Source organism: Folsomia candida, unplaced genomic scaffold (assembly GCF_002217175.1).
Source record: "Folsomia candida strain VU population unplaced genomic scaffold, ASM221717v1 Fcan01_Sc020, whole genome shotgun sequence".
NCBI lineage: Eukaryota > Metazoa > Arthropoda > Collembola > Entomobryomorpha > Isotomidae > Folsomia > Folsomia candida.
The window spans coordinates 347552-359179 of record NW_019091212.1 but is presented as its reverse complement, the minus strand read 5'-3'; the positions used below and the strand labels follow the sequence as shown (position 1 = coordinate 359179).

The 11628-nt window shown below is 39.2% G+C and overlaps 1 protein-coding gene across 4 annotated transcripts; it reads left to right on the top strand.

Annotated features, from left to right (window-relative positions):
* Nucleotides 1–1487: 1487 nt before the first annotated feature.
* LOC110858064 lies at nucleotides 1488–11282 on the top strand. Of its 4 annotated transcripts, none has more exons than XM_035858357.1 (11): nucleotides 5222–5348; nucleotides 5979–6225; nucleotides 6307–7811; nucleotides 7887–8052; nucleotides 8138–8305; nucleotides 8619–8712; nucleotides 8830–8891; nucleotides 8962–9747; nucleotides 10127–10622; nucleotides 10719–10849; nucleotides 10916–11282. In XM_035858357.1, the coding sequence occupies exons 6-11, from the start codon at nucleotides 8640–8642 to the stop codon at nucleotides 10994–10996; spliced, it is 1629 nt and encodes a 542-aa protein (XP_035714250.1). In that variant the 5' UTR covers nucleotides 5222–5348; nucleotides 5979–6225; nucleotides 6307–7811; nucleotides 7887–8052; nucleotides 8138–8305; nucleotides 8619–8639; the 3' UTR covers nucleotides 10997–11282. The 4 variants fall into 4 exon arrangements, with proteins under 4 accessions (XP_035714247.1, XP_035714248.1, XP_035714250.1 ...); XM_035858356.1 differs by having other exon boundaries at nucleotides 8138–8513; XM_035858354.1 differs by lacking the exons at nucleotides 5979–6225; nucleotides 6307–7811; nucleotides 7887–8052; nucleotides 8138–8305 and adding exons at nucleotides 1488–1746; nucleotides 4855–4984; nucleotides 5083–5144 and having other exon boundaries at nucleotides 5223–5348.
* Nucleotides 11283–11628: the final 346 nt, after the last annotated feature.

Sequence of the window (11628 nt, the reverse complement as noted above, 5' to 3'; positions counted from 1 at the left end):
CAAATAATAATAATCACCAATTATTATTAGTCTTATTTGTTCGCAAAAAAATTCAGCGAATCTTCACATTTCGATTTTAAACTTTGTTACGTTAATTATTTTTTTGTGAGGCGGAGAGTTAATTAGTTCGCCACCTAATTAAAAATAATTAGTGAAAATCGGACAATAATTGTTTGATGTTATTGCTTGACGAGGTTATCATGATTACGAGAAGATGATCATATTTGTCGTCACTGTTGCGTTGTTGCGTGTGTAATCTTTTGAACAATTATGTGCCATTTTGAACCTTATTTAAACCTCGAGAGAAGAAAAAAGATGTTTAATTAAATACTTTGTATTAAAAATACATTTGTCGAAGAAGCAATGCAATAATTCAATTAGAAATAGGTGAGAATTTTATGAAGTGGGCGGAGGAGGAGGAAGAGGACGAGATACGTAAATCTGCATACTTAACATTGTGAGAAAATTAAGAAATCAAGACTCAATAAAATATAGAATTCTTTTTGTCAGAAATGATGGTAAGGTTCTGTTCAATTTATTTCAAAATTGGGGTTCATGTACACAGACTTTTGCATGGAACAATTTCTGTATGAAAATTTTCATGAAAAATTTCGGGAAACTGGCATTGCAAACTAGGTTAAAAATTGGGATTTGGTTTTACCTAATAAGATTTTATATAAAATAATTTTCTACATGCAAAATGTCATGCAAAATTTATTTTCCGGGGGCATTAACACTCCACAATACAGACGGAGGACAGAAGGACAAATGCGGTGATGACTGTCAAACAATTTTAGAATGATTAGATGAAACTCTAAATTTCCAGCATAATTTTGATACAGTTGGAAAATTCCATTTTATTTGAGAAAATCAGACATTGTTTCTGTCCAATGGAAATAAAACCAGACTGCAGGAGGAAGATGAGGACAATCTGGCGTCACATGTAAGACCGACTTTGTATGCATATTTCCTTCAGTAATAGTGATATATATAATAAAAATTCAAGAATTGAGCATAAGGATGATAAGTAAGCTGACAATAAATGCACCAAAGTTACGAGATTCTGCATGCATATTTCGTTATGGTAAATTTGCTTCGCACAAGTAATTAAATAATTGATCGAGGTGCTCTTTCCATTAAATTGAATATGCATTTATCACATTTTACGAGAAAATTAAGAAATTCAGACTCAATCATATCTAGAATTTCTTTCCTTGGGCCTTCTTTCACATTCCGTTTCAATCATTCGTTTTGATGAAGTGACACACAATTCTAATCAGAATGTATGAATGTAAAGGCACAAAGATAGCAGTGACAGAAGAACGGAGGAAAGGAATCCTGATTCATAATCAAATTGAGAGATTAGATTGTGGACGCCTGCATATTTCTTCCAGAGGTGGACAACCGTCTCAATTTGCATGGAACAAGTAATGAATGACCAATAAGCATCATCACCACCTTCTTATTCCTTCTGTCACAATTTTCTTGTTGAATTCTCCACATACAAATTATTCTGTGTGCATTTATTTTGTTGCCTGTTCGGTAGGTCTTCTCCCCGTCAAATAAAATTTCACGAGTTTTAATTATTTTAAACAATTCCACCAGTTTGCACTGTGAAAAAGAGAGCAGAACGCCGCAAAGTAAAGAAAGCTGGATTTTGAGAGCCTAAAATGCTGTCTTGACGAGGGATTATTTTTTACTCTCGAACGCATGCCCTCACGCCACAAGTTTAAGAACCAGTCGTTGGTACGATTCCATTCTTAATTTTCATGTAAAACCTGTTGTTCAAGCCCAGATGCTGACCTAATAATATTGTAAACTGCGTAGTATAAGTAGGGAAAGAGACTATTGCTAGCGGGGAAACGGACGAGCAGAACGCATGACATGGAGGTCAACCACACGCAGCAGCAAGTGTTCCGAAGACAGGAAGCGATCGTCCCCACAACAGAGAAAATGGACAAAGGACAAGGTTTTCAAGAGAACGGACGACCCCCTCACTCCGTCCAGCCACAGCCCACACCTGCTGACGATAACCACGCGCAGTCTCCTTCATCCAACAGGAGGTCATCAAAAGCCAAGAAATTACCGCAAGTTGGCAGAAACGGCGCGGAGCCTGGTCGCCGAGTCGAGAAAATCTTCCCTTGCAAAATATGTCTTCGTCCCTTCACCAGCAGAACCAGTGCGCACTACCACGCTCGCACCCACCTCAACTGCGACGAGCTGGAGTAGAGTTCAATTTTTCATGTGAAATATCCCCACTGCCAAAAAGTGTTCTTTCATCGTCGAAACTTTACGCACCACGTCAATGCGCACGAAGGTCGGAAGAACCACGGCTGCCCTGTGTGCAAAAAGAAGTTCACCCAGAAAGCACATTTCATGCCTTCGTCCACTTGAGCCCAGAGGAGTTAGCGGAGGTGCAGCAGGAACTGCTACTTCTGCAGGAAACGTTTCAAAATTCCATCTGGTCTCACTGGTGATCTTCTGACCCACACGAAGGAAAAGTTGTGCGAGAAGTGTCACGTTTGAGGAAAAACTTTCTCCAAACAATTCCTGACCCATCATCGTTTCACCCACCTAAGCCAAGACGAGAAAACCGCACTTGTGAAGCAGGGTCGAGCCGAGTCTGTTTATTCTGTCAGAAGACATTTCCCGATAAGCGAACTTATCAGCTTCACCTGGTCACCCACACGGAGGAAAAACCGTTTCGCTGCGACCAGTGTGGAAAGCTGTTTGCTCGTAACGGTGCATTAAAATCGCATCAGCGCATTAATAGTTCCAAATCATTCAATTATTGCCAATGTGACCAAGCATTCACTCAATCTCTGACCAGACATAAGAAGACTGTTCACCAAAAACTGAAGGATATCGCGTGCCTCCGGTGTCCCAAGAAATTCGGCAGGAAGGATGACATGATGGCACACCTGAACGATGTCCACCTCAAAATCCGGCACCCTTGTCCCCACTGCAGTCAGACATTTTCGAACAAATCAGGCGCTCGGAAACATGTCAAGAGGGCTCATCCATCAGAATCTCGTCCTTTTCCTGCCAAACCACGTCTCAACAACTGATGAAATGTTGTTAATTCTTTACATCAATATTTTCTGATTTATGAAAAAATATTTATTCTCACACAACTGATAAAAATGGCATACTTGAATTATTAAGTTTTCAACATGACGTAAGTTTTGTTACAATTTTGACCATGACGATTTGTATTTAGTAAACTCATTCTGTTTGGGATAAAACTCTACTCTCGTCTGTCTCCTATTTTTCCTTTTGCCAACATAAATGCGACGCTCGAACAGTGACGACTATTTCATCATGAGGAGAAGAACGGTCAATTTTTTTTCCATATCACATTTAAATCGTACAGGGCTCATATTGGTAAAATAATTTTATGAAGTGGCGAAGTTTTTAATTATGAAGTTTTTTTATGACGTTTTTAATAAGCGCAAATATCGCTAAAACCTCACCAAGAAATGCGCACATTTTCATTACTTAAGTAATTACATCCTGTAATTATATGACGGTTTAGTAAGAATGCATCCAAACTATTCAACACTTACAATCCATGCAAAATCCATGAGCACAAATTCATGGAACTAAAATCACTCATAGCTGTTCAAACCACAGTGTGGATCCACAAAGTGGACTGTGGTGTGGAAAGTGGACACGATATTTTTGTGGTTTGTGGAATTGTGGATTGTAGTTTGTGGAAGGGTTTGTGGTTTGTGGAATTGTGGATTGTAGTTTGTGGAAGGGTTTGTGGTTTGTGGATTTGTGGATTGTAGTTTGTGGAAAAGTTTGTGGTTTGTAGTTGTGGAGTCCACAACTACAATCCACAAAACCACAGACTGGTCCACAATGTGGGTAGGTCTGTAGTTTATAGTTATGGTTAAGTTTTGAGGCATTCCTGTGAATGATATAGCCTTAGATAAATAGTTAAACACACGTTTCATGATTTTTCAAAATGCACACTGAAAACCATGTTATAATCCGTAAGCGGGAATTTGGATCTTAAAATTTCGCTGTAAACAATGCGAATTGTCGCTCACGTATAACGTTATAACTTCGTTGCAACTGAGCATTATGAAAAATTCTGAAACACGTGTTTAATTATGTATGTAATTACTAGTAATTAGCATATGTAGCTGTTCAAACCAAAGTGTGGATCCACAAAGTGGACTGTGGTGTGGAAAGTGGACAAGATTTTTTTGTGGTTTGTGGAATTGTGGATTGTAGTTTGTGGACAGGTTTGTGGTTTGTGGAATTGTGGATTGTAGTTTGTGGAAGGGTTTGTGGTTTGTGGAATTGTGGATTGTAGTTTGTGGAAGGGTTTGTGGTTTGTGGAATTGTGGATTGTAGTTTGTGGAAAGGTTTGTGGTTTGTGGATTTGTGGATTGTAGTTGGTGGATTGGTTTGTGGATTGTGGTTTTGTGGATTGTGGTGAGATGAAATGAACAGCTATGAAAATCACAACGCAATTGAACAAAGTCCAAAGTGGGGACGCCGGGTGGACAGACGGAGAACCAATCGAGAGCATGTTTCCACGAAAAAATACATAAAATGAAGTAAATGAAAATCCAAAAAGAAATAATTTAACACGGGACAAGCAATTAATTAAATAACTATCCAAATAAATCATAAATACTATTTTATATTTTACGTTACACCGTAAAATCAACTAAAGTTAAAAACTCGCAGTTATTATCTTCAAAAGTTGTGCAAGTTTGGTTTAGGTAAATAAATATTTATCAGCATTATTAAATATTTTTTTTACCGTTTCATATTTTTTAATTAACAATGAGGTGTTGTGTTCATGTCATATTTTGTGCTTATCATTGTTAATTATAGGAGCAGAAGGTGAGGACGACGCACTCACTCGACAAGATGGCGAACGTTGCGGATTTTACTCGTAAAAATCGGCACCCCATGACTTTGCGGTCAGCTTCTTCACGAAAGGATAAGAGCTATCAAAATTATGGTAAATGCTGCAATCTATATTTTTGTCGTAACAATTAAAGTTTTCTTTACTATTGACTAGAGATATTCATTCTTTGTATTCACTCCGTCTAATTACAGACTCGAACGAACTGCCTGTTGACCCCAACTACGCTATGTCTCAGGCCCTGCAGAATCCGTTGGTTAGTCAATTGCTTTTCAAATCTCTAATAATTCATTGCATTGCCCCTCTTAATCCAACAATTTTTAATTTGCACCAGATTCTCGACGCTATCTTCGCCAATCTCAGCCTCCCCGACCTGACGTCATGTCGGCTCGTGTGTAAAGAGTGGAACTACGTCGGTGCCACTTTCGTAGAAAAAATTAACTTTCTCCGGCTTCACAAGGTATCTCCCTACAAGAGGTCAAAACTATCACAGATGGTGCATGCATTTTTGTATTTCCTTCAGTAATAGTGACATATAATAAAAAGTCAAGAATTGAGCATATGCAAGGATGAAAAGCAGACCATAAAAACACTTAATTTACGAGATTCTGCATGCATATTTCGTCCAGTAGTGGTAAATTTACTTCGCATAAGTAATTAAATGATCGAGGTGCTCTTTCCATTAAATTAAATACACACGCGTCACATTGCATGAGAAAAATCAAGAAATCCAGACTCAATCGTATCCAGAATTCCTTTCGTTGAGCTCTCCTCCATTTTCCGTTTCAATATTTCATTTCGATGAAAGTGCCACAAAATCTTAATCGGAATGTAAAGTCAAAAAGATAACAGTGACAGAGGAACGGAGGAAAGGAATCCTGATTCATAACCAAATTGAGAGATTTGAGAGATACGCAGTAGGCATATTTCTTCCAGAGGTGGACAACCGACTCAATTTGCATGGAATAATTAATGAATGGCCAATAAGCATCATCACCACCGTCTTACAGATATTCCTTTTTCCACGATTTTCTTGTTGAATTCTCCACACAGAAATTATTCTGTGTGCATTTTGTTGCATGTTTGGTAGGTCTTCTCCCCGTCAAACAAGAGCTCACTTCATCCAAAAATTTCACCAGTTTTAATTTTAAACAATTCCACCGAGTTTGCATTGAGAAAAAGAGAGCAGAACGCCACAAAGTAAAGAAGGCTCGACCGTCCAGCCTCGACGTCTATTGAAAATTTGGAGAAGCCTGAAACGCTGGGCTTGACGAAGGAAAGTTTTTTTTACTCTCGAACACATGCCCTCACGCCGTGATTTTAAGGACGATCCGTTGGTAAGATTGCATTTTTAATGTTCATATAAAAGCTGTTGTTCAACCCCAGATGCTCACCTAATAATATTGTAAACTGTGCAGCGTATGTAGAGAAAGGGACCATTGTTTGCTAGCGGGGGAACTGACGAGCAGAACGCAAGGTTACATAAGGAAGGTCAACCACACGCAGCAGCAAGTGTTCCGAAGACAGGAAGCAATCGTCCCCACAACAGAGAAAATGGACAATGGGGAAAGGTTTGAAGAGAACGGACGACTTCCTTCTAAGCAGACTCACTCCATCCAACCCCAGCCAACACCTGCTGACGATAACCACGCACAGTCTCCTTCATCCAACAGGAGGTCGTCAAAAGCCAATAAATTATCGCAAGTTGGCGGAAAGGGCGCAGAGTGTGGTCGCCGAGTCGAGAAAATCTTCGCCTGCAAAATATGTCTTCGTCCCTTCACCAGCAGAACCAGTGCGCACTACCACGCTCAAACCCACCTCAACTGCGACGAGCTGGAGTAGAGTTCAGTTTTTCATGGGAAGTGTCCCCACTGCCAAAAGGTGTTCTTTCATCGTCGAAACTTTACCCACGACGGTCGGAAGGGCCACGGCAGCCCTGTGTGCGAAAAGAAGTTCACCCAGAAAGTATCTTTGAATCGTCATCTCTTCGTCCACTTGAGCCCAGAGGAGTTAGCGGAGGTGCAGCAGGGATGGCAATACGACTGCTACTTCTGCAGCAAACGTTTCAAATTTCCATCTGGTCTCACTGGTCATCTTCTGACCCACACGAAGGAAAAGTTGTGCGAGAAGTGTCACGTTTGTGGAAAAACTTTCTCCAAACAATTGCTGACCCATCATCGGTTCATCCACCTCACCGAAGACGAGAAAGCCGGACTCGTCAAGCAGGGTTCGAGCCGAGTCTGTTTATTCTGCCAGAAGACATTTCCCGATAACCGACCTTATCAGCGTCACCTGGTCACCTACACGGAGGAAAAACCGTTTCGTTGTGACCAAAAGCTGTTTGGTCGTAACGGTGCTGTTGAGATCGACTATAAAATGATACTCAACGGTTTTGAGACCGTCCTCCGCAACGACCCGTCGCAGTCGGTTTCTCCAAATCTCTCCTGAGAAGGGCTGAGGGAATAAGTGACGAACTAACACTCGTCGTCAATTAAGTTTACTTGTATTTATTAAAAACTCGACCAATTTTACAAACTTGTTGGAAGAGACAAGAAAACTCACAACTACACTGCTTCACAGACAAAAGAACAGTGCCCGAAAGCACGAAAATACCTCGCCTTCACAAAGACGAGGGACACTCAAATTATAGGGGCGAATAAAGAATACGTATATACTAATGCCTTATGATTTCTTCAGGTGCATTAAAATCGCATCAGCGCATTTATAGTTCCAAATCATTTAATTGCTGCGAATGTGACCAAGCATTCACTCATAAACAATCTCTGACCAGACACAAGAAGATTGTTCACCGAAAACTGAAAGACTTCGCGTGCCCCCGATCCCGGTGCCCCAAGAAGTTCGGCAGGAAGGATGACATGGTGCCACATTTGAACGATGTCCACCTCAAAATCCGGCACCCTAGGTATAATTGAATTATTAAGTTTTCAACATGACGCAAATTTTTGTCACAATTTTGACCATGACGATTTGTATTTAGTAAACTCATTCTGTTTGGAATAAAACTCTACTCTCGTCTGTCTCCTATTTTTCCTTTTGCCAACATAAATGTGAAGCTCGAACAGTGACGACTAAATATTTCATCATGACGAGAAGAAATGTCAATTTTTTGTCCATCACATTTAAATCGTACAGGACTCATATTGGTAAAATAAATATATAAGCGAAAATATCGCTAAAACCTCACCAAGATATGTGCACATTTATATTACTTAATTAAATGTTTTGCAGAATGCATCGGAATCGAACACTTGCAGTCCATGCAAAATCATTGAACACAAATTCATGGAACTAAAATCACAATGCACTGAACAAAGTCCAAAGTGGGGACGCCGGCGGACGGACGGAGAACCGATGGAGAGCACGTTTCCAGTTCCACGAAAAAATGCGTAAAATGAAGTAAAATGAAAATCCAAAAAGAAATAATTGAACACTGGATAAGCAATTAATTATATAACTATCCAAATAAATCATAAAATTTATTATTAAATATTAAATATCATATATTTAATAATATTTTATATGTTACGCTACACCGTAAAATCAACTAAAGTTAAAAACTCGTAGTTGTTATCTTCAAAAGTTCTGCAAGTTTGGTTTGGTTTAGGTAAATAAATATTTATCAGCATTATTAAATAATTTTTTTTACCGTTTCATATTTTTTAATTAAGAATGAGGTGTTGTGTTAATGTCATGTTATTGTTAATTATAGGAACAGAAAGTGAGGACAAATATGGCGAAAGTTGTAGATCTTACTGTTAAAAATCGGCACCCCATGACGTTGCGGTCAGCTTCTTCACGAAAGGGTAAGAGTTGGTCAAAATTTTAGTAAATGCTGCAATCTATATTTTTGTCGTAAAAATTAGCTTTCTTTATTATTAACGAGAGATATTCATTTTTGTATTCACTCCGTTAAATTCCAGACTCGAAAGAAGTGCCTGTTGACCTCAACACTGCCATGTCTAAAGCCCTGCAGAATCCTTTGGTTAGTTAACTGCTTTTCAAATATCTAATAATTCATTGGCTCGCTTAATCCAATTTTGAATTTGGACCAGGTACTAGACGTTATCTTCGCCAATCTCGGCCTCCCCGACCTGAAAACTTCTCGTCTAGTGTGTAAAGAGTGGGCCGACGTCGGCGCCACTTTCTTAGGAAGAAGGGCTCTTCTGCGGGTCAACAAGCTGCTTTCCTATGAGGGGTCCGAACCAGCCAAGATGGCCTCTGTCAACGACAAGCTGATGAGGCGCCTCCTCATCTCGAACAAGTTCGATTCGTCCATTCCGACAAATAGGAAGGCTGATGTTATTACAAGAGCTCTCACCCAAGTGGATAATGTATCGCAATTAACTCGAGAAATAAAATTCCTCGTCAGCCGGAAGGAATTTGTCCCCGCTTTCCTTGAAGGAATAAGGATGTTGGGGTCCACCAAAATCGAACACGTTGGGATCTTCCGCGCCTGGGGAGACAATAGCGTCGACACAATTCCAGCCGAGGCATATCAAAACCTCCCTCCTCAACCTAGCCTCACCTCCCTCAAGTTCGAAGCTCTCACAGACGTTGAACAAGACTTCTGCAACTGCAACGAATTTCGACCCCTGATCCAACTTTGGCTAGATTCTGCCCCAAATTTGACCAGTCTGGACGTCACGACGTCTTTCTATCCAAATTTGGCGGATTGCACAAATCTCAGAGTTTTAAAATTTAAGTTCATTAGGTGTTGCGATGAGCATCATCCTAATCTCAATGTGTCCAATGTGACCAAGATGTTGGCACAAGTTAAGGATTCTTTAGTCAAGCTGGAATTGTGTCATGATATGTATTATTATTCTTTCATGCAGCTGGTACAGATTTAAGATAAATAAGCATTTTACAATGGGCGTGCTCACTACAACGTTTTCTTTAGCGTCGCAAGCAACTCATGTGAAATTTACTAAGCTCAAAAAATTTGCGTTGTGAGGGGGTCTAGCTTGTTTTAATTTAGTTTCCAAGGATTTCTATAATTTCTATCGTTTATGATGTAGACCATGAGTTTCGGAAGTATTTTTTTTATAAAATAAAAAACAGGTCCAAAGTAAAGCTACTGTAAAGTAAGCTGGGTAAAGTTTTGAAAAATTTAGCAACAATTTGCAAGATACTTGCAAAGGTTGTCGTGAGTCGGCCCAATACTTGATATTGCGAATCACTCATGTCAGTACTAAATATTTTTTGTATGCATTGCAGATCCAAAGTGCCGAAGAGGTTCCCGTAATGTCGAAAGTAACCTCGCTCGCCATCCATGCCGGAGAGATTTTCGAAATTCAGGACTTTTACAATGAGGAACATTTCCCAAAATTAAGATCCTTCTCTGTCCGAAGTGGATTAAAGGCGGCGTCGTTGTTCTCACATCTAAGTTTTTGGAGCAGACACAGAGGAGTTCACTCTGTCACGTTGGACATGGATTTCGGTTCGAGGGAGGTGCAGGAATTTGGGAGAAAAATGATCGACTTATTTCCCGCCGTGAAGGTATTAGATTTAAGGCTGGATCCGACATTTTGTGCCTTCACTGGCGACATATCGGCGACGTTTCATCAGGGGGAATCAGTTTCGACGTCTGCCGCCATTTATCTTTTTATGATACCATTCCAAATGTGGGATTTGAAGCGGGTCAACATTTGTTTGAAAGTGAACAAATCCGCCTGGTTGATTGATGCCCTTAAGGGTATTTCCGTTTTGAAAGGTAGGAGTTAAGTTAAAATCTTAAATAATTATTTTCAATTCTACTAATTAATTATATTAATAATGACCCATTATTAATGTGTCGTAATAATTTCAGGAGTTAAAAGAGTCCTGTTCATCTTCCCTTGCATCTACGACAAGAAGGATAATTTTTCTACCAGCTTTGTGCAAGATGTCATCTTGCACAGTGGACCATTCAAAAGCGTAGAAATTAGGATAAATGAGATGGTAACTCGCTCAATAAAATGATTTCCAATCATAATTTTTTCCATATTCAATTTTCTAATAATTTAGGAACCGGAAATCATGGAACGACTGCAACTCATCGTTGAAGCCAGTGGTGCTCCCATCCATTTTATCGGAAGGAGGGAATGAGAATTAATGAGATATATTAGTACATAACGATTACTAACTAATTAACAGAGTCATTACTAAAATTATCATTTTTCAATTATCACAATATGCAACAATGTTTCTATCGCCTGAAAACAATGAGACAGCTTCTTGGTTCCTAGTTGGATCATAGTGAGATTCTAACTGATAAAATAACTGGTAATAATGCCATACTTAGATTATTAGGTTTAATATAAGCATTACACAATTTTTGTACCGTTTTTACCACGACGATTGTTATTTAATAAAGTCATTATGGTTGACTCTACTCGCTTCGCTCTCATATTTCTCCGTGTGCCGACATAAACACAACGCTTGAACAGTGACGACTTTTGCATCATGACGAGAAGAAAGGTCAATTTGTGCATGCCATTAAAATTTTTGTGGGCTCATATTGCATATCAAAACCGACCAAGGTACATAAATAATTCTGCAGCAAGTCTTAATTTGCATATTATTATGATACACAGACCTAAATAATTTATGAATGATCATTTTCTTATCGTGAGCATTTCATCCACAACTATTTATTCAATAGAATTCCTTGGTGGTGATCATACTTCATGCAGGTAGCAATTCATACATATAAAAGTCCATCGTTTAGTCGGAAGTCT

Coding starts and splice junctions, on each gene's coding strand:
- LOC110858064 (XM_035858354.1), top strand. CDS start 1,711: ATGCCCTCACGCCACAAGTTTAAGAACCAGTCGTTG. Junction 8,713..8,829: donor GTCAGCTTCTTCACGAAAGG/GTAAGAGTTGGT, acceptor GTTAAATTCCAG/ACTCGAAAGAAGTGCCTGTT. Junction 9,748..10,126: donor ATTATTCTTTCATGCAGCTG/GTACAGATTTAA, acceptor TATGCATTGCAG/ATCCAAAGTGCCGAAGAGGT.